The 23973-nt window shown below is 29.9% G+C and overlaps 1 protein-coding gene across 1 annotated transcript; it reads left to right on the forward strand.

Annotated features, from left to right (window-relative positions):
* The first annotated feature begins 64 nt into the window (after positions 1-64).
* On the forward strand, positions 65-18679 carry LOC139888834 (uncharacterized). The gene is made up of 9 exons (XM_071871820.1): positions 65-718; positions 800-1705; positions 1802-1892; positions 14749-15534; positions 15699-15704; positions 15813-15920; positions 16059-16273; positions 16662-16747; positions 18529-18679. The coding sequence occupies exons 1-9, from the start codon at positions 65-67 to the stop codon at positions 18677-18679; spliced, it is 3003 nt and encodes a 1000-aa protein (XP_071727921.1).
* The last annotated feature ends 5294 nt before the right edge of the window (positions 18680-23973 follow it).

Genomic DNA, 23973 nt, shown 5'->3' on the forward strand with positions numbered 1-23973 from the left:
AGGAACTGCTCTTGTGTCAATTAAGTTGAAAGGAACTGAAAATTATAGTGTTTGAAGCAGAGCTATGCTTCTTGCTTTAAACACTAAAAACAAAAAGGGTTTTATTGATGGAACTTGTAAGAGATCAGATTATGAGAAAGATGATGTTTTAGCTAATCAATGGCATAGATGTAATTCTATTATTTTAACTTGGATTTTGACATCTATTTCAGATGAATTATATCTTAGACAAATTTTTTCTAACAGTTCTGTTACTGTGTGGCAAAAACTTAAGGAAACTTATGATAAAATTGATGGTTCAATCACTTTTAATTTACATAAGCAGATTAATTCTTTAACACAAGGAGGTTGCAGTGTATCTGAGTATTACCATAAGTTGAATACTTTGTGGAAGCAATATGATGCTTTTATTAAATTACCTGCTTGTGTTTGTGCTGCTAATGCTGATTTTGTGAATCATACTAATGTCATGAAGCTTATGCAGTTTCTTATGGGACTTGATGAGGTTTATCAGCCTATAAGAAGTAATCTTCTTATGACTGATCCTCTTCCCAGTGTTAAAACTGCCTTTGCTGTTATATCAAGGGAAGAGTCCCATAGAAATTTTGCTTCTCATCCAACTGGAACTAAAGTTCAAAATTCTGCTTTTGTTGCTAAAATTCAACCTAATACTTTTAACAATAATAACACTAATACTAATAAAAAAAACTTGATATGGGTAGGGGTTTAAATGCTAATTATAAATGTACCAAATGTGGCATGATTGGACATACTGTGGATTGGTATTTTGAAGTTATAGGTTATCCTCCTGGATACATTAGAAAACCTAAGTTTACTGCAAAATAATAATAACTGTGTTTCTGAAAAATCTAATGAGTCTGCTAGTAGTTCACCTTTTACAGTCGAACAGATTTCAAAGTTGATGAGTCTCATTAATGATAAAGATAATGGTGCTACAACTTCTATGAATTCCAACATGTCAGGTATATTTTGGAATAATAGTAGTAAATTTAATTCAAACTTTGAAATTTTTTTTTGTAACAACATGTTTTTAAAAAATGAAAATCGTAAAAATAATTGGATTATTGATTCTGGTGCAAACCAACATATGGTATGCAATGATGATGAACTTTTTGCTAGTGTTGATGTGTCCAATATGAATATTAGTGTTAGTCATCCTAATGGTACTCATGCAAAAATTGTTAAGGTTGGAAATATTAAAATCAATGATTTTATAACTCTTTTTAACGTTTTATACATTCCTGAATATTGTGTTAATCTTTTATCTGTCAATAAGTTAACTAAGAGTGATAAATTTTTTGTTGGTTTTAATGAGACAAATTGCTTTATTCAGGATTTTGTGATAAACGAAGTTGTGGGGATTGGTGATGAACATGATGGTTTATACATGTTTAAGAAATATGTGTTAGGTATTAGTAATAATTCTTCTTCATGCACTATGAAACTTTGGCATTCTAGATTAGGTCATCCTGCAAGTCAAGTTTTGAACATTTTAAGTGATAGTTTGAAATTTACTAATCATAATAATACTGAACCTTGTGATATTTGTCATCAAGCCAAACAAACAAGAGAACCTTTTCCTTTAAGTGAACATAATAGTTTAAAACTTGGAGATCTGTTAAATCTTGACTTGTGGGGACCCTATAAAGTTGCAAGTAAAGAGGGGTACAAATATTTTCTTACAGTAGTTGATGATTATATTAGAGCTGTGTAGATTTTCTTAATTAAAACCAAAGATGAAGTGTTTGAAAATTTTGTGACATTACATTCTATTTTTAAGAATCAGTTTAATGCTAATGTTAAAGTTATTAGAAGTGACAATGGAACTGAATTTGTTAACACTAGAATGAATGTTTTTTGTAACTCTAATGGTATAACTCATCAAACTACTATTGCATATACCCTGTCATACCCCGTCCTAATCCATCTGGACGAAGTCACCAACATCTGGTCCCATTGCGATGATCGACTCCAATTAATGTCTTTAAAATGAGCAAATGCACAGTGAAAGATTTCTTTCATACTTGAGAATAAACATGCTTTCAAGTGTCAACTCAAAGGTTGGTGAGTTCATAAGTTTATCATAAAATAATAAAATTAATCATTTTGATAGACCACAAGAGTTAAATGCTGCATGGTGCAAATGGGCCCGAATCCTATACCCACCTGTAATGTACATGCGATATCTTTTAAATACAGTACACCTTTCTTGTGTACACAACCATTTTCATAAATCTTAGTAACCGCACACATATCTCGTGTACAAAATATAATACACATAACCTGTGTATAAAAATCATTCTCTCGATACATAACATTCATATCAATTGGTGGCAAATATCATGTCCACATAATTCAATGGTGGCAATTATCATGTCCACATAATTCAATGGTGGCAATTATCATTTCCACATAATTCAATAATAATCCGCAGAACTTCTGTCTGCATAATAATTCATTCGAGGAATGTTTTGCTTGTGTCTATATCGTCAATTATTTATAAAAGCATTTCATGTATTCGCAGTTCAAAATGTATTTCGAAAGCATTTAATAAAGAAGTTGTAAAAATAGCGCATGTATTCTCAGTCCCAAAAATGTAAAGAGTAAAAAGGAGTAATTAAATTCACTATTCAATATTTTGTAGTAAAAATATTCATACGACGATATTGAACAATGCAGGGTTGGCCTCGGATTCACGAACCTATATCATTTATATATATATTAACACACATAATCGTAATTGAATAAATATATTTATTATTTTTAATAATATACTTGTTAAATTATTTGTTATATAGATATAGATATATTTATTTTATATATTTTATTTAACTAGTGTTTATCTTTCATTATAACATATTAATAATAATAATTTATATTAGGGTTTATATATGAAAAATATATATGTACCTATTAATTGATATATTTTATATATAGCTTAGTTACTATCTTGTTAATAATAAAATCATAGTTTTATGTGATATTAATATTCTTATAATGTATTTTTATATAAAAATATCTATTGGTAGTAATACTAATAATTATAACTATGAATATAATAATTTTACTACTAATGATAATGATAATAATAATAATAATAATAATAATAATAATAATAATAATAATAATAATAATAATAATAATAATAATAATAATAATAATAATAATAATAATAATAATAATAATAATAATAATAATAATAATAATAAAGATAATAAAAATAATACTTAAAAATAATAACGATTAATTTTTATGACTTTTACTTAGCATCCATATTTATCATGTCCACTTAATAATAACGTTGTTTTAAATAATTAATATCTTAATTATAGAATTAAGCGTAATCACATTCATATTACACTTATATATACATAAACGTTTTCATAAGCGCAACAAGTTTATATCTATCCTTATATTATTCATGATCTTTACTCATAATACATAATCATAACCATATTTACTTTCATCTTAATAGTTCTAAATATATATTTTCTTTTACATCATATTAGTTAATAATAATAATAATAATAATAATAATAATAATAATAATAATAATAATAATAATAATAATAATAATAATAATAATAAAATATAATGCTACCTTTAAAAACAGGATTTAAAAACAAAACGCCATCGCCCGGGCTGGAACCCACGACCTCTTGATTAAACCAAACACACTTAACCATCCCTCCACTCCTCTATTTCTGTTATAATTATCTCCTAAATTCCTTTTAACCCTTAACTGTTTTCATTTTCATAATCTAATCATCATCATAATTCTATCAACATAATCGAACATTAACAATATTATTCCACAATCACAATCATCATAATACCAGTGGGTTTCGGCCCAACTTGAAATTAATACGGCCCAACATCTGAAGTAACATTATCCACGGCCCGATTTGAAAAGGAACATGGCAGCCCTTTTAACAAATAAGAAACCCACAAGATTGAGTTTGTGTCTGTTTTACTCGATTAGGATCAACACATCCGCCACATCTCTTCCTTCATCATCATCTTTAAAACATCACGGTTATCATCATTTATCCCGTCACTTTTTCTTTTATCATCGTCTGTAATAGTTGTGGTGGTAGTTTTGACGTTTATAAAAAAATGAAACAGAAACACCGAGGTTGCAGGTGGCTTTTCGAAGGTTGTTCAATGGTGGCGGTTCAAATGGGTCTTGTTGGTTGTTGGTTTGACTCGAACAGAAATAACAAGTTACAGGGTTAGTTGTAATGTTTAGTGGTGGTTATCGATGGTGTGGTTTTAAGACGAAACAAGAACCAAGAATCAAAACAGTAACGGTAATAGTGCATGTTGGTGTTCTTTTAAAAAAAGAGAACAGAAGGATATAAGTGTAGCAGTTTAATTCGAGTAAAAATACAGCAGTAGTAGTAAAATCTTCAATGATTTTAGGTCTGTTTCGAAAGGCTGTAATTACAGCAACAACCTAGCCTCTATAGAGGTGCTTTAAGTGGTTGTAGGGTTGATCTCAACCTGGAAATAGAAATAGAAACAGCTGAGCTCGAGAAGGAGTTCACAAGATGAACATAGTGATGGTTGTCTCGTTGACCATAGTAGGAGTAGAAAGGTAGAAGTAGCAGTAGTTTAAAAGACCGAAGGTAATTCGATGGTGTTCTTGGTGATAGTCGAAACAGAGAATCGTAGGTGATTAAATGGAGGTGGTTGATGTGGGTGTTGATTGTGGATTTTAATTTAAGAGATAGAGTTAGTGGTGAAGGTGGCCGGCTAAACTTAGCAGCAGTCACGAAAAAATAAGAGACCATAGGTGTTGGGTTGGTGGTTTATGGTTATAACCGAAAGTAGTAGCACTCAAACGGCAGTAGTTGTGATCAAATTAAATGTTGGTTGTTTTGGTGAAAGTTGTAAGGTGATAATGGGTTTAATAAAATGGGTTTCCTTGGATTAAAGTAGAAATAGAAAAACGAGTAATAATCGTAGGTGATAATGGTTGTGGTCTAGTGGTGCTATTAAACGATCAATGAAAGATTTGAAAGTGATGGTGTTGGCTGCTTGATCGAAGGAGAAAAAGAGAAGTACAAGACTGATAGTTGATAATTAAATGGGTGTGGTGATATCTTTACACATATGTGTGTATTTAAATGATAGTGGAGAAATTGGAAGGTGAATGAGAAAAGGAAAAAGAAACAGACACGAAAACTTAGGTGGATTTTGTTAATTTGTGGTGATTGGTTGTAGTTTTTATCATATGCATCATCATATGTATCGTGTATTGTATATATTAGATACAGAAGAGAGTGATTAGATAGACGATAGTTCAGCGTAACAGAAAGAAGATCAATAATGTTTAATAATAATATAATAATAATTATAATATAATTTAAATATAAAACGTGTAAATTGATAGCCGTCGTTTACTATTTCATTTACGGACTGAAATTCGTGCTTCGTTGATAAATCAGTGGCGGATAAAAGTCTTCGAAAAAAAATCCCAAAGATTTAATTTAATTATATTTATTTATTTTGGTCATTATGGTATAAAATTCAGTCACTAATTTAATAAATAAAAAATACATCGACTGTCCCTCTCATTTATGGGTAAAATATAAAAAGTGTTAAAATTTAATAATTAGATCCTAAATATACTTTTAATAAGCCTATAACTTATATAACTCATTTTCGGATCACCTTTTATCTTAAAATAATATAAGTTCGAATTAAACTTCTCTAAATAATAATCGAAACATCCAACGAGTATTACAATCATTAAATATTTATTTTTAAGATACTTTTATTTATATATATAGATATGTTTTAAATAATAATAATTATCATATTTTGTTTTATTTTACATAGATAAATTTTAGTAACAACAACATACAATATTTAAAATTATATTTCTAATTATATATATATATATATATATATATATATATATATATATATATATATATATATATATATATATATATATATGTATATATATATATATACACATATCAAGTTACAATTAATTGTTCGTGAATCGTCAGAACTGGTCAAAGGTCAAATGATTTCATGAAACAGTTCAAAAATTTTGAGACTCGGTTTAATAGACTTTGCTTATCGAGGCAAAACTATATAAAGATTAAGTTTAAATTTGGTCGGAAATCCCAGGGTCATCACAGTACCTACCCGTTAAATAAATTTCGTCCCGAAATTTGATAGAGATGGTCATGGCTGACAATAAGTATGTTTTTATGACGATTATGAGTTGATAAATTGAGTCTTATCAACATTGAGTAATATTGATAAAATAATTCGATTACTCGAAACGTAGAGTGAAGCTATCACAAAAGAATGAAATGAGGAATTTAAGATTCTTCTTACTTTTGACATAGTCACGTTTGAATTCCGGAATTTAAGAGATTTAAAAGAAAATCTTGGAATTCTATAAGATCTGATTCTTCGGGATTTATGGAAATTAAGATCTCTATAATTAAATGCGATTATCTGTCTTGATTGCATTGTCTGATATTTCCATTAATAATTAAACTTTTTCCGTTCCATTATTTTCACCATTTCCATACTTTCTTTCTCTTCTCGACCGTAAGTTGAGCGAATATTGGTCCAGAATTCGTAGATATGAATATCGAGATGAACATAACTAGTGTTTTTTTTTAAAAAAATTGCAATAGTACGATCTTGATTAGTTAAATTACCAGAATTCAAGAGAAAGGATAAAACAATCATGAAGATATATTCTTGATATGTTTGGAGATTAGATAGAGTATAAGAGTCGTGTAACATGGCACATGATGACGTTATAATCTGCGAATCATCACGTTCCATTAGAAACTCAGCATGACTTACTGTAATATAATCACATTGATCAAGTGTCATTATATCATACAAACTCATGCATCAATTTCCAACACTACTTCAAAATCATTCATGATTCAAATTCTAATTTTTCGGAATTTTAGAAACTAAAACAGTTTCTTTTAAGATATAACACAGATAGAGCTGAGAGATAATTAATATAGGATGAGAATATTTATGAAGATATCTTCAGAAATATTGAGGATATTAATAATGAAAGATGTGATAATATCTTAGAATTTCTGAATCAAATTGTGATGAAGAAATTCATTCACGATGATTTAGAGCGATTAAGGAGCAAGGTATTCGTTAAAGATTTCATCAGAAACAGAATCGTCAGGATTCTTTTATGTACAAGTTTAGTCCTTGTTCAGAGTCTCTTTCATGATTTGCTCAATTCATTTTTCAGTATCAAAATCTTTGAGCTTTTCCAACACTCCATTCTTTATTATCAAACTTTTGACTGTTAAGGCAGTCCTCAGTTTTCACTGCTTCATCAGCTTTTTCAAAACTCAGGAAACTGATTTATAAGCTAAAGTGCATTTCAGAAATTCAGAATTGAAATTCGTAAATCCAGGAGATAGAAGTTATATATATATATATATATATATATATATATATATATATATATATATATATATATATATATAAATTGTTGTCGTAGAATCACTGAGAATTTCGAGATTATCGATTGATGCCTTCCGGTATTTGGTATGGTAATTATCGTTACAAGATACCGATGAGTTCATGATAAGACTTCAATAGATAAATATATTGAGTTCATGATAAGTCTTCAATAGATAAATATATTGATTTGTCGTAGAGATTTAAGCCAAGGAGCAACGAGGTTGCTGGTACGTCTGCTGGTAATATAGTGGAATATAAAAGATTCCCCGGTAACAATAAAAGAGCACGCATATATATCAAAGTTATAATAAGGTTGTTTTGAATGAAAAGTAGAAGTTGACTTGCTGGAGCTGTGACAAAATTGGCTACTTTGAAGAGGGATTGTAAAGTTATTTTCGGTAATAACAACGCCAAAGGAGCTAGCACAGATACGTGTTAAACGTTTACTCAGGTTCCGAGTGTTTTAAGTGCATAACTATATGCATCAATCTTTTCTTCCGTAGATGAAGTGCGGTTGGTTCATCCTCTCGATTGAGGTGTTTTCAAGAATTATGAAATGTTTAAATGCAGATTGTAACTCTCAAAATACCAATGAGGTTTAAGATGAAATCAAGTGGCAAACTTGAAGAGATGTTTAGTTTCATATGTTAAAATCATTATTTTAATTCATTTTAATTGTCCAATGTTATTAGTCCACAGTCGACAGTCCAATAATTCATATATAGTTTAATATATAATATTCAAATTAATTAATACGTATCGTGACCCGTGTACATGTCTCAGACTCGATCACAACTCAAACTATATATATTATTGTAGAATCAACCTCAACCCTGTATAGCTAACTCCAGCATTACTGCATATAGAGTGTCTATGATTATTCCAAATAATATATATAGATGCGTCGATATGATATGTCAAAACCTTGTATACGTGTCCCGATATTTAAAGTGCGTAAAATAAATAACAAAAATTAAATGACGATAAATAAAATTGCGAGAATTAAAATTGCGATAAATAAAATGTGATAAATAAATTGTGATAAATAAAAGGTAATACGGAATTAACAGTTAGCTAGGAACAATTAGCTAGGAACAGTTAGCGTGGATTCTTAACAAAATTTCTCATAGTTAATTTGTTTGTTTCTAACAAATTTTATTTTGTCCAATGTTTTCTTCATTATGCCAATTGTTGGATTCTGATAGGTCAAAATCCAAATATGAAATTGAATGAAAATGGTTATTCGGCGGTGAACGGATACATATATCTGTGGATGTAAGTAGGATAGTAAATGACTGTTGAATCAGATTCGAAGAATGTACAATGTAACTTATTATTGTGAAATCTAAATATTCCTCAGGTATTACCTACCCGTTAAAATATTTTCACCGTTAACAGTTTGTACGAAAGAATTTTTAATTACAATCTTTATGAAAACATATATACATATATATTTTCTTCAGATGTAATCATGGATTTAATGAGTTAATATGATATTAAACTCATTTGATTTACCGTTAGAACAAGAATATTTAATCTCTAAAACATTAGAGATTACATAATCGTCATGTCGAACGAAGATAAATGATGTAGAACGTCATGTAGAACGATGATTATTCTCGAGTTACAGAATGAGATGTTGAGACATGTGATGTTGAAACTTGGGTTGTTGGTGGTACTAGTGATGTTGCTGAAGCTGGTAAGTTTTGCACCATATTTTCCAAATTGATTACTCAAGCGCGAAGTTCGTTGACTTCTTGTATTACTCCGGGATGATTGTCGGTTTAGACGAGCGGATGAATAAGATTCAGAATTTTGAGATAGTATATAATAGTGGCGAGATATTCAAGAAATGAGGATGAAAATGGTGTTGCGGATAGGTTCGCCGGTAAGTGCTTCAGGTTCTTCACCAAGAGGTGAATTCGGTTGATGGAAAGGATCGCCTTCTTCTCGTCTCCATTGTTTAAGTCGACTACGAACTCATCAGATGAAATGGGGATGGATGATTGGTTTATTCATTCTGATGACACTGCTTTCGGGGCTTAGGTGAAACTCCATATCGGAATAGCTGTCGGAATCCGAGGAATGCGAACTGGTTGAGGGATTCATCTCGTACGATCAGATGAAGGATTTTTCAATAATAAATAGGTTATAGGATGTAGATTAGTACCCTGCAATACATAATTTACATATGCATATGTAATACAAAAATCTCATAAGTTACGGAGGAATCTACGAAAGCTGTCAGGCAAAGTCTACAGTAATAGATACGTTAAGATATGAATTTTTGTCTGTACACTATTCATGCAGTCCAGGCAGTAAGATATGTCTAGATTAAGAATGATAAGCAAGTTATTTCCTAACAATGATAAGCAGGTAATTTTTGACACGAAATGATAAGCAAAACTTTTGACATGCAGACACGGTCGAAGTCCAGACTCACTAATGCATCTAAACAACTATCAGTTAGACACACTAATGCAAGACCTGGTTCACTAAGACCACCGCTCTGATACCACATGTCATACCCCGTCCTAATCCATCTGGATAAAGTCACCAACATCTGGTCCCATTGCGATGATCGACTCCAAATAATGTCTTTAAAATGAGCAAATGCACAACGGAAGATTTCTTTCATACCTGAGAATAAACATGCTTTCAAGTGTCAACCAAAAGGTTGGTGAGTTCATAAGTTTATCATAAAATAATAAAATTCATCATTTTGATAGACCACAAGAGTTAAATGCTGCATGGTACAAATGGGCCCGAATCCTATACCCACCTGTAATGTACATGCGATATCTTTTAAATACAGTACACCTTTCTCGTGTACAGAACCATTTTCATAAATCTTAGTAACCGCACACATATCTCGTGTACAAAATATAATACACATAACATGTGTATAAAAATCATTCTCTCGATACATAATATTCATATCAATTGGTGGCAATTATCATGTCCACATAATTCAATGGTGGCAATTATCATGTCTACATAATTCAATGGTGGCAATTATCATTTCCACATAATTCAATAATAATCCGCAGAACTTCTATCTGCATAATAATTCATTCGAGGAATGTTTTGCTTGTGTCTATCTCGCCAAACATTTATAAAAGCATTTCATGTATTCGCAGTTCAAAATGTATTTCGAAAGCATTTAATAAAGAAGTTGTAAAAATAGCGCATGTATTCTCAGTCCCAAAAATGTAAAGAGTAAAAGGGAGCAAATGAAACTCACTATTCAATATTTTGTTGTAAAAATATTCATACGACGATATTGAACAATGCAGGGTTGGCCTCGGATTCACGAACCTATATCATTTGTATATATATTAACACACATAATCGTAATTGAATAAATATATTTATTATTTTTAATAATATACTTGTTAAATTATTTGTTATATAGATATATTTATTTTATATATTTTATTTAACTAGTGTTTATCTTTCATTATAACATATTAATAATAATAATTTATATTAGGGTTTATATATGATAAAATATATATGTACCTATTAATTGATATATTTTATATATAGCTTAGTTACTATCTTGTTAATAATAAAATCATAGTGTTATGTGATATTAATATTCTTATAATGTATTTTTATATAAAATATCTATTGGTAGTAATACTAATAATTATAACTATGAATATAACAATTTTACTACTAATGATAATAATGATAATAATAATAATAATAATAATAATAATAATAATAATAAAGATAATAAAAATAATACTTAAAAATAATAACGATTAATTTTTATGATTTTTACTTAGCATCCATATTTATCATGTCCACTTAATAATAACGTTGTTTTAAATACTTAATATCTTAATTATAGAATTAAGCGTAATCACATTCATATTACACTTATATATACATAAACGTTTTCATAAGCGCAACAAGTTTATATCTATCCTTATATTATTAATGATCTTTACTCATAATACATAATCATAACCATATTTACTTTCATCTTAATAGTTCTAAATCTATATTTTCTTTTACATCATATTAGTTAATAATAATGATAATAATAATAATAATAATAATAATAATAATAATAATAATAATAATAATAATAATAATAATAATAATAATAATAATAATAATAATAATAATAATAATAATAATAATAATAATAAAATATAATGCTACCTTTAAAAACAGGATTTAAAAACAAAATGCCATCGCCCGGGCTCGAACCTACGACCTCTTGATTAAACCAAACACACTTAACCATCCCTTCACTCCTCCATTTCTGTTATAATTATCTCCTAAATTTCTTTAACCCTTAACTATTTTCATTTTCATAATCTAATCATCATCATAATTCTATCAACATAATCAAACATTAACAATATTATTCCACAATCACGATCATCATAATACCAGTGGGTTTCGGCCCAACTTGAAATTAATACGGCCCAACATCTGAAGTAACATTATCCACGGCCCGATTTGAAAAGGAACATGGCAGCCCTTTTAACAAATAAGAAACCCACAAGATTGAGTTTGTGTCTGTTTTACTCGATTAGGATCAACACATCTGCCACATCTCTTCCTTCATCATCATCTTTAAAACATCACGGTTATCATCATTTATCCCGTCACTTTTTCTTTTATCATCGTCTGTAATAGTTGTGGTGGTAGTTTTGACGTTTATAAAAGAATGAAACAGAAACACCGAGGTTGCAGGTGGCTTTTCGAAGGTTGTTCAATGGTGGCGGTTCAAATGGGTCTTGTTGGTTGTTGGTTTGACTCGAACAGAAATAACAAGTTACAGGGTTAGTTGTAATGTTTAGTGGTGGTTATCGATGGTGTGGTTTTAAGACGAAACAAGAACAAGGAATCAAAACAGTAACGGTAATAGTGCAGGTTGGTGTTCGTTTCACAAAAGAGAACAGAAGGATATAAGTGTAGCAGTTTAATTCGAGTAAAAATACAGCAGTAGTAGTAAAATCTTCAATGAGTTTTAGGTCTGTTTCGAAAGGCTGAAATTACAGCAACAACCTAGCCTCTATAGAGGTGCTTCAAGTGGTTATATGGTTGATCTCAACCTGGAAATAGAAATAGAAACAGCTGAGCTCGAGAAGGAGTTCGCAAGATGAACATAGTGATGGTTGTCTCGTCGACCATAGTAGGAGTAGAAAGGTAGAAGTAGCAGTAGTTTAAAAGACCGAAGGTAATTCGATGGTGTTCTTGGTGATAGTCAAAACAGAGAATCGTAGGTGATTAAATGGAGGTGGTTGATGTGGGTGTTGATGGTTGATTTTAATTTAAGAGATAGAGATAGTGGTGAAGGTGGCCGGCTAAACTTAGCAGCAGTCATGAAAAAATAAGAGACCAAAGGTGTTGGGTTGGTGGTTTATGGTTATAACCGAAAGTAGTAGCACTCAAACGGCAGTAGCTGTGATCAAATTAAATGTTGGTTGTTTTGGTGAAAGTTGTAAGGTGATAATGGGTTTGATAAAATGGGTGTCCTTGGATTAAAGTAGAAATAGAAAAACGAGTAATAATCGTAGGTGATAATGGTTGTGGTCTAGTGGTGCTATTAAACGATCAATGAAAGATTTGAAAGTGATGGTGTTGGTTGCTTGATCGAAGGAGAAAAAGAGAAGTACAAGACTGATAGTTGATAATTAAATGGGTGTGGTGATATCTCTACACATATGTGTGTATTTAAATTATAGTGGAGAAATTGGAAGGTGAATGAGAAAAGGAAAAAAGAAACAGACAAGAAAACTTAGGTGGGTTTTGTTAATTTGTGGTGATTGGTTGTAGTTTTTATCATATGCATCATCATATGTATCGTGTATTGTATATATTAGATAAAGAAGAGAGTGATTAGATAGATGATAGTTCAGTGTAACAAAAAGAAGATCAATAATGTTTAATAATAATATAATAATAATTATAATATAATTTAAATATAAAACGTGTAAATTGATAGACGTTGTTTACTATTTCATTTACGGACTGAAATTCGTGCTTCGTTAGTATATCAGTGGCGGATAAAAGTCTTCGAAAAAAAAATCCCAAAGATTTAATTTAATTATATTTATTTATTTTGGTCATTATGGTATAAAATTCAGTCATTAATTTAATAAATAAAAAATACATCGACTGTCCCTCTCATTTATGGGTAAAATATAAAAAGTGTTAAAATTTAATAATTAGATCCTAAATATACTTTTAATAAGCCTATAACTTATATAACTCATTTTCGAATCACCTTTTATTTTAAAATAATATAAGTTCGAATTAAACTTCTCTAAATAATAATCGAAACGTCCAACGAGTATTACAATCATTAAATATTTATTTTTAATATACTTTTATTTATATATATAGATATGTTTTAAATAATAATAATTATAATATTTTTTTTTATTTTACATAGACAAATTTAGGTAACAACAACATACAATATTTAAAATTATATTTCTAATTATTATTTATATATATATGTATATATATATACACATATCAAGTTACAATTAATTGTTCGTGAATCGTCGGAACTGGTCGAAGGTCAAATGATTTCATGAAACAGTTCAAAAATTTTGAGACTCGGTTTAATAGACTTTGCTTATCTTGTCAAAACTATATAAAGATTAAGTTTAAATTTGGTCGGAAATTCCCGGGTCATCACATACCCGTCAACAAAATGGTGTGGCTGAAAGGAAACATAGAATCTGCTAAATGTAGCTAGAAGTCTTATGTTTCATCAGGGGATACCTCTTTATATGTGGACTGAATGTGTGCTTATTGCTTGGTATTTGATTAACAAATTACCATCTTCTGTCCTTTCTGGGAGGTTTCCTTTTGAGTTAGTGTGTCAACATAAACCTAATCTCTCTCATTTAAGGGTTTTTAGTTGTCTCTGTTTCTCTAATTTTTTAAATAATCATGATAAGTTTAGCTCTAGAGCTGAAAAATGTGTTTTTATTGGTTATTCTTCTGAGAAAAAAGGTTATAAACTTTTGAGCCTTGAGTCAAAAAGTGTGTTTTATTCTAGAGATGTTAAGTTTTATAAAACTATTTTTCCTTTTAAACAAAAAGATTATACTATTGTGTCTGCAAATGATATTAATCATTTAAATTTCTTTAATCAAGTGTTTGTTGAGAGTCAAAATACCAATACCCAAAGTCTCAATGATTAAGGGATAGAAACTGAAATTAGTGATGGCACAAAGTGTAATTCTTCTAGTGACACTATTTGTGAAACAGAGGATAATGCTCGTGATGTAACACATGATGATATTGCTAGTGATGATACTAGCTCTCCTGAGGGCAATGTTCAAAATCAAACCAATATAAATGTTGATAATCAAACTAATTTAGGGGAGACTTCCGAGTCAAGAAGATCTAGTAGACCTACTAGGATTCCTACTAAATTTAATGATTATGTGTTAAATTCAAATGCTAAATATGATATTAACAAGGTCATATGTTATGCTAATCTTAGCAGTGAAAATTTGAATTTTGTTTCTAATATGAATAAAAGTGTTGAACCAACTTGTTATTCTGAAGCATGTCTTGATAAAAATTGGGTTAAAGCTATGAATTCTGAAATTGATGCTTTAATGAGAAACAATACATGGGTTATGGTTGATCTTCCTGAAAGGAGAAAGGCTATTGGGTCAAAATGGATTTATAAAATTAAACTTAAAGCTAGTGGTGAAATTGATAGGTATAAGGCTAGATTAGTTGCCAAGGGTTTTAGTCAAAGAGAGGGTCTTGATTATGATGAGACTTTCTCTCCTATTGTTAAGATGATTACTGTGAGATGTCTTATTACTCTTGCTGTTAATAATGACTGGCCAATCTATCAACCTGATGTTAATAATGCTTTTTTATATGGTGAAATTGTTGAAGATGTTTATATGAAACCACCTGAAGGATATTTTTCTAATTGTGGAAATAAAGTTTGCAAACTTGTTAAATCTTTATATGGTCTTAAACAAGCTCCTAGAAAATGGAATAAAAATTTAACTAAAGTTTTATTAGATAATGGTTTTGTGTGGAAAGTGTTAATGACTACTCTCTTTATACTAAAACTGATGGTGATATTTTTCTTGCATTGCTTGTTTATGTTGATGATATTCTTGTTACTGGTAAAAATATAAGTGAAATAAAAAAATTTAAAACTTATCTGAGTAATAACTTTATGGTTAAAGATTTAGGTAAGTTGAAATATTTTTTAGGGATTGAAGTTTTGAATGTTGATAATGGTTTGTGTTTAAGTCAAAGAAAATATTGTGTTTAATTATTAAATAAATTTGGGCTTTTAGGAAGTAAACCTGTTTCTGTTCCTATTGAACAAAATTTTTCTTGTAATACTGAGGCTAAAGACAGTAATAGAGCTATTGAAAATATTACTCAGTATCAAAAACTTGTTGGTAAACTGAATTACTAAACCATGACAAGACCTTACATTTCTTTTAATGTGCATTGCTTAAGTCAGTTTATGCATAAACCTTTAGAATCACATTTCAAGCTTGCACTTCATGTTTTGAGATATTTGAAACTTTCTCCAGGAAAGGGATTTACTTTTGTCAAATCAAAAAATTTTGATTTAAAAGTGTTTGCTGATGTAGACAGGGCAAAATCTATGTTTCAGTCTAAAGCTATTAATGGTTACTGTGTTTTTATAGGTGATTCGTTAATTGCTTGGAAAAGTAAAAAACAAAATGTTGTAGCAAGATCTTCTGTTGAATCTGAATATAGGTGTATGAGTAATGCTACAACTGAGGTTATGTGGGTTATGTGAGTTCTTAAAGATCTCAAAGTTAAGTTTTCTACTCCTACACCTTTATTCTGTGATAATAATTCTGCTATTCAGATGGCTAATAACCCTGTGTTTCATGAGAGAACCAAGCATCTAGAGGTTGATGTTCACTTTATCAGAGAAAAAAAATAAGTTTTGGTATCATTAAAAACTTTAAATTGATTCTGAAAATCAGCTAGCTGGTATTTTTACAAAATGTCTGAGTGTCAAAAAACATAGATATTTCTGTCATCTGTTGGGTTTTGTTGATTTATTCCAGAATAAGATTGAAGGGGGTGATGAATTATTTTATGTTAACAATCTTATTCTTGTTATTTTTCCTTTTTACTTTGTTTATTTTATGCTTTTGTAGTTAACTATCAAGTTGGATGATCTTAGATGGCTGGTGATAAATCTAAAGAAACTTAAGGACTGGAATGGAACATATGAAATTACTTGGTGCTCAGGGATTGTAGCTGACCATTCAAGAGGGACTAAACTTGTCATTATTAATATATATATATATATATATATATATATATATATATATATATATATATATATATATATATATATATATATATATATATATATATATATATATATATATATATATATATATATATATATATAGCAATGTTTTTAGGGTTACAGTAGATCGATTCATTCATTCTATTGTTTTCTGTGTTTTTGCTTTCTCTCGACTTGGAGTGATCATCAGTTATGATCTTGTAATTTTGGTTTCTAGTTTGATTGAATCATAACAATCTTCTTCTTATTAAGAAGATTGCAATTTCTGTATTGTTTTTTGGGTGATTCGTTTGAAGTACAAATCACTGTTATTGTGATTTGTTTATTCTGGTGTTTGATTCATGTTACTTTTCAAAAAGCCTTCACTTAGAAATAAGGATTGATCATGTAGTCAAAAACCTACTTCTGCAGCATATCCATCTAGGGTGTGGATCCAAACGTTATGTGTAGGCATTGGCGCATCATAATAGACTTCGAACCACTTAGCTGGCAGAGGCTGTAAAAATTAGTAAAGTTATTGTTGTTGTAATGAATATGTTTTATAAAAATAAAGTAACAAACTGTTAATATTGAAGAATCGCAATACCACTTTTTGTTGATTTGGACTGTCAATTATATGGATGAAAGAAGGTGGACGCATCTGCGAATACAATGCAGACATTAAATAGCTTCTGAATTTATATTTAGACACAATAATATATGCGTATGATATAAGGATATACTAATAAAAATACTTAGGTGAGTACAATACATTTATGAAAAGAAACATAATAAAGTTGAATATGTTAATAAGAAAAAACATTTTAAAATTTTTAAACAGAAAGACAAAGGTGAAACTATTCAAATGTTTTATGTAGAGACATCAATTTGAAGACAATCTACAATTTGCAGATGATCGAATCCACAACCAATTGTCCATTTCCTTTCAATGCAATTTATGAAAGACATTTATTTCGTTGGTGTCACAAGAAAATAATTGTTTTTAGGATGAAAACTATTTAAGTAATTTAATGTTGATTGAATCTCAAAAAATATTGAAATATGTTGATTCAAACTATTCAAGTAATTGAATGTTGATTGAAAATCAGACAGTACTGAATCATATGTATTATTAACTTACATGGTGGATGATCAAACCAAAATCGTATAGTATGAATAGATTTCGGGTTTGAGTGCTTGATTTGGGAAAAAGGGTAGATCGAATGTTTTAACTCCAATAATTGTGCGAACCCCGATTTGGAATCTGGATTCCAAGGGCGTAAAACAATCGATTGAATTAACCTTATTCGATCGAAATCGAATAAGTTAATATCTTAGTGTGAATTGGCTCCGATGGTGATCGGAGTGCTGATCAGAATTAAGCTAATGACTGGATATTTATAGATGGTGATCTTGGGCAGAGTACAATACATTTATGCTATCATAATTGATTTGGGCAGAGTAACATTAATGCATCCACTGTTGTGTGATTGGTGATCTTGCTCACATATTTATAGATGTTTAGGAGGGAATGGTGACATGGCACATGTCCCTTTCGTGGTTATAACGAGCTTTCCTAATTCCGAGGGGTGACGTGGCACCTGTCCTTTTCATGGGAATAACATATCCTAACAAACTTTCCTATATTCGCGGGTTGACGTGGCATGCAACTTGCTCGCATGCTCGCTCCGGGATGAGGTGTATGTTCTTGGACGGTGCACTTCATCCAGGATGGCATGTTCGACCCGGGAAGGTGGCCATATGTCAGTTTGGAATGCTGAACCAGGAGATGGTGATGGTGCCGGCAGCATGTTGGTCTGGCTAAGGCATCACGGTGCTTTCGGTCTATCAGGGAAGATCTTGCCTCCTATTTATTCCTAGTGTTTCTTCACGGTTACAATCATTATGACTAGCTATGTGATGCCAGTTACGTGTGTGTCATTCGGGCTAGGCTTCTATATACGTTCTCGACTAGCCGTTTATCCGGCGTGGTAGAGTTGCCGAGATGATTGTCAGGAAGGGATCCCTCCTCAAGGATGGACCATGTCGGGAAAGGTCCAAGCTGGTTGCTATGTATTATTGTCGTTTTTGAGACGGATCATTATGTGTATCATTAAGTCCCCCCAGTTTGGTGAGGTCGGCTGGGACAGTTGCGTCGCCAAACTTAAATTAATATGACCCACACACGTGACTTGACGTGCAATTAATGCGCGTTGCATGCTGTCTTAATCATAGTACATCTCGTGTTCCAACGCACCTTTTTGAGTTTCGAGGTGCCCGCATAGGATGTTTGCCTATATAAAGGAGCATTTTTCTCTATTTGAGTCTTTCTACCTTCGAAGTCATTGCCCTGCATAATACAGAAACAATTTTCTTATTTTCTTTAATTTGAATTATAACGACCCGTCCTAATCCATCTGGACGAATACATTATATTTAGTTACATCGCGAGGTACTTGACCTCTATATGATACATTTTACAAACATTGCATTCCTTTTAAAAGACAAACTTTCATTTCATTGAAAGTTGACGGCATGCATACCATTTCATAATGTATCCAACTATAATTGACTTAGTTATAATCTTGATGAACTCGACGACTCGAATGCAACGTATTTTTGAAATATGTCATGAATAACTCCAAGTAATATCTCTAATATGAGCAAATGCACAGCGAAAGATTTCTTTAATACCTGAGAATAAACATGCTTTCAAGTGTCAACCAAAAGGTTGGTGAATTCATTAGTTTATCATAATCATTCATTTTCATCATTTTAATAGACCACAAGATTTCATTTTCATAAACAATCATACACTCGCAAGTGTATAAAAATCATTCGTATGATGAACACCTGGTAACCGATATTAACATAATGCATATAGAATATCCCCCGTATACTCGCAAGTATGCCATATATTGGCAATCGCAATCACCATGTAATCGAAGTACTAAAGCATTCCAAATTTCAGAATAGGTTTTGTTAAGCCCATAGATCTATCTTTAGGATTCGCGTCAATTAGGGGCCATTTCCCTAATTCTTAGGCTACCAAACTTGAAGGGGAGATATTCGATCTTATAATCCAACCATAGAATGTAGTTTTGAGTACTTGTGTCTATTTCATCAAACATTTATAAAAGCAGCGCATGTATTCTCAGTCCCAAAAATATATATTACAAAAGCATTTAAAAAGGGAGCAAATGAAACACACTATACTGTATTTCGTAGCAATTATGCATATGATGTCACTGAACAAGTGTAGGGTTGGCCTCGGATTCACGAACCTATATCATTTATATATATATATTAACACACATAATTGATATTGAACAAATTTATGTATTATTCTTAGTGATATAATTATTATATTTAATAATTTATAGTTTTCCTTAATAATTTAGTTAGATATATTTACTTTATTTATTTTAGATAGATAATTATTAGTTATTATAAAAATACTAATAGATTTATGTTATATGTATTAAATATATTTTGATATAATCAATATTTATTTGTTATAATAGTAATAATTGGAATAATATTAATAATAATGATACCTATAATAATAATAATAATGATAATGATAATACTAATAATAATGTTAATATTGATAAAAATAATAATAATAATAATAATAAAATATATAAAATTTTAAATAATGATAGTAATAATAGTAATAATAATAATAATATAAATGTTTATTTTAAAAAAATGAAAATTTTAATAAAGATAACAACTTTACAAAAAATAAATTAAGTTTTAATAAAAATTACAGTTTTAATAAAAATGATAACGTTGATGATTGTAGTTATAATGCTACTTTTAATAGAAATGATAATAATAATAATAATAATTCTAATAAAAATGATAATTTTTGTAAAAGTGATAATAATTCTTAATAATAATAATATTTATTAATGATAATCATATTGATAATAGTAATGGTATTATCGACAATAATATTTATGTTGATCATAATAATAATAATGATAGTCATATAAAAAAAATGATAGTAATCCTAATACTAATGATAATAATAATCATGTTATTAGTATTAAGTAAAATAACAATTAATCATAATAACAACAATAATAATAACAACAACAACAACAACAATAATAATAATAATAATAATAATAATAATAATAATAATAATAATAATAATAATAATAATAATAATAATAGTAATAATAATAATAATAATAATAATAATAATAATAATAATAATAATAATAATAATAATAATAATAATAATAATAATAATAATAATAATAATAATAATAATAATAATAATAATAATAATAATGAAACTACCTTAGGTTATCAAGCTTTAAAAAAAAATAACGCGCTAGCCATGGCTCGAACCCGTGACCTCTCGAAACTTATGAACACACTTAACCATTACTCCAACTGTGCTTTCATGAATCAACTCCTAATTTAATCTATATAACCCTTGACATTTCAGTTTCCTATCTTCTTCATGGAACTAGACTTGTTCCGGCCCAAGAGACTAAAACACTTCGGCCCAAGAGCCATTTACGGCCCAACATCAATAATCCATTTGAATTGACCCAATAGTCCAAGTGATAAATGTTTGGGTCTGATCGAGCTTTAACAGGAAATAAGGGTTAGCCGGTTGTGGTGTAATCGAACGGGTTCATCAAATATGCTCGTTATTATTGACTATCATCATCATCTTGTCATCATCCATTATCACCGTACATCATCACTTTCATCCTTCACGTCCATCATCATCATAATCCTGCTCACCATTATCGCGTAACATCATCATCATCATCATCTTTGATTTATCATCATAATCGTATATCATCATCCTTCCCACATCATAGCAGAGTCATCATCATTACATCATCATGTATCGCCCTCAACACTGTAACATCATCGCAGTAATCATCGTCTTCATCGTGTAACAACGTCATCTATCTCACACTATTCGTCATCTTTTTAAATAGGTTTCGTTGTTCTTGGGTTTTTAGCCGTAGAAACAGTAAACAGAATATAATGAGTAGCGTGGCAGTTTGAGGGTGATTGTGGTTTGATGGTGGTGTAAAAATAGACGTGAAGCAGCAGCGGAGTTGGTGGTTCGTGGTAGTTGTGATTGATCATGAAACAGAAAATATTAACGAGAGAGAGAATGAGAGAGAAAGAAAAATGAAGTCACGGTGGTGGTTTGTGGTGATTCTAGGTGGTCACCGGTGATAGTCTGTGTAGTGACCCGAACTTTTCCATGTTTATATATATTCATTGATATTGATATTTACATAATTAAATGTTTCCAACATGTTAAGCAATCAAACTTGTTAAGACTTGATTAATTGAAATAGGTTTCATATAGACAATTGACCACCCAAGTTGACCGGTGATTCACGAACGTTAAAACTTGTAAAAACTATATGATGACATATATATGGTTATATATATAGTTAACATGATATTATGATAAGTAAACATATCATTAAGTATATTAACAATGAACTACATATGTAAAAACAAGACTACTAACTTAATGGTTTTGAAACGAGACATATATGTAACGATTATCGTTGTAACGACATTTAATGTATATATATCATATTAAGAGATATTCGTACATCATAATATCATGATAATATAGTAATTTAAAATCTCTTTTGATACTATAAACATTGGGTTAACAACATTTAACAAGATCGTTAACCTAAAGGTTTCAAAACAACATTTACATGTAACGACTAACGATGACTTAACGACTCAGTTAAAATGTATATACATGTAGTGTTTTAATATGTATTCATACACTTTTGAAAGACTTCAAGACACTTATCAAAATACTTCTTCTTAACAAAAATGCTTACAATTACATCCTCGTTCAGTTTCATCAACAATTCTACTCGTATGCACCCGTATTCATACTCGTACAATACACAGCTTTTAGATGTATGTACTATTGGTATATACACTCCAATGATCAGCTCTTAGCAGCCCATGTGAGTCACCTAACACATGTGGGAACCATCATTTGGCAACTAGCATGAAATATCTCATAAAATTACAAAAATATGAGTAATCATTCATGACTTATTTACATGAAAACAAAATTACATATCCTTTATATCTAATCCATACACCAACGACCAAAAACACCTACAAACACTTTCATTCTTCAATTTTCTTCATCTAATTGATCTCTCTCAAGTTCTATCTTCAAGTTCTAAGTGTTCTTCATAAATTCCAAAAGTTCTAGTTTCATAAAATCAAGAATACTTTCAAGTTTGCTAGCTCACTTCCAATCTTGTAAGGTGATCATCCAACCTCAAGAAATCTTTGTTTCTTACAGTAGGTTATCATTCTAATACAAGGTAATAATCATATTCAAACTTTGATTCAATTTCTATAACTATAACAATCTTATTTCAAGTGATGATCTTACTTGAACTTGTTTTCGTGTCATGATTCTGCTTCAAGAACTTCGAGCCATCCAAGGATCCATTGAAGCTAGATCCATTTTTGTATTTTCCAGTAGGTTTATACAAGGAACTTAAGGTAGTAATGATGTTCATAACATCATTCGATTCATACATATAAAGCTATCTTATTCGAAGGTTTAAACTTGTAATCACTAGAACATAGTTTAGTTAATTCTAAACTTGTTCGCAAACAAAAGTTAATCCTTCTAACTTGACTTTTAAAATAAACTAAACACATGTTCTATATCTATATGATATGCTAACTTAATGATTTAAAACCTGGAAACACGAAAAACACCGTAAAACCGGATTTATGCCGTCGTAGTAACACCGCGGGCTGTTTTGGGTTAGTTAATTAAAAACTATGATAAACTTTGATTTAAAAGTTGTTATTATGAGAAAATGATTTTTATTATGAACATAAAACTATATCCAAAAATTATGGTTAAACTCAAAGTGGAAGTATGTTTTCTAAAATGGTCATCTAGACGTCGTTCTTTCGACTGAAATGACTACCTTTACAAAAACGACTTGTAACTTATTTTTCCGACTATAAACCTATACTTTTTCTGTTTAGATTCATAAAATAGAGTTCAATATGAAACCATAGCAATTTGATTCACTCAAAACGGATTTAAAATGAAGAAGTTATGGGTAAAACAAGATTGGATAATTTTTCTCATTTTAGCTACGTGAAAATTGGTAACA

This window comes from Rutidosis leptorrhynchoides, chromosome 2 (genome assembly GCF_046630445.1).
Source record: "Rutidosis leptorrhynchoides isolate AG116_Rl617_1_P2 chromosome 2, CSIRO_AGI_Rlap_v1, whole genome shotgun sequence".
Taxonomy (NCBI): domain Eukaryota; kingdom Viridiplantae; phylum Streptophyta; class Magnoliopsida; order Asterales; family Asteraceae; genus Rutidosis; species Rutidosis leptorrhynchoides.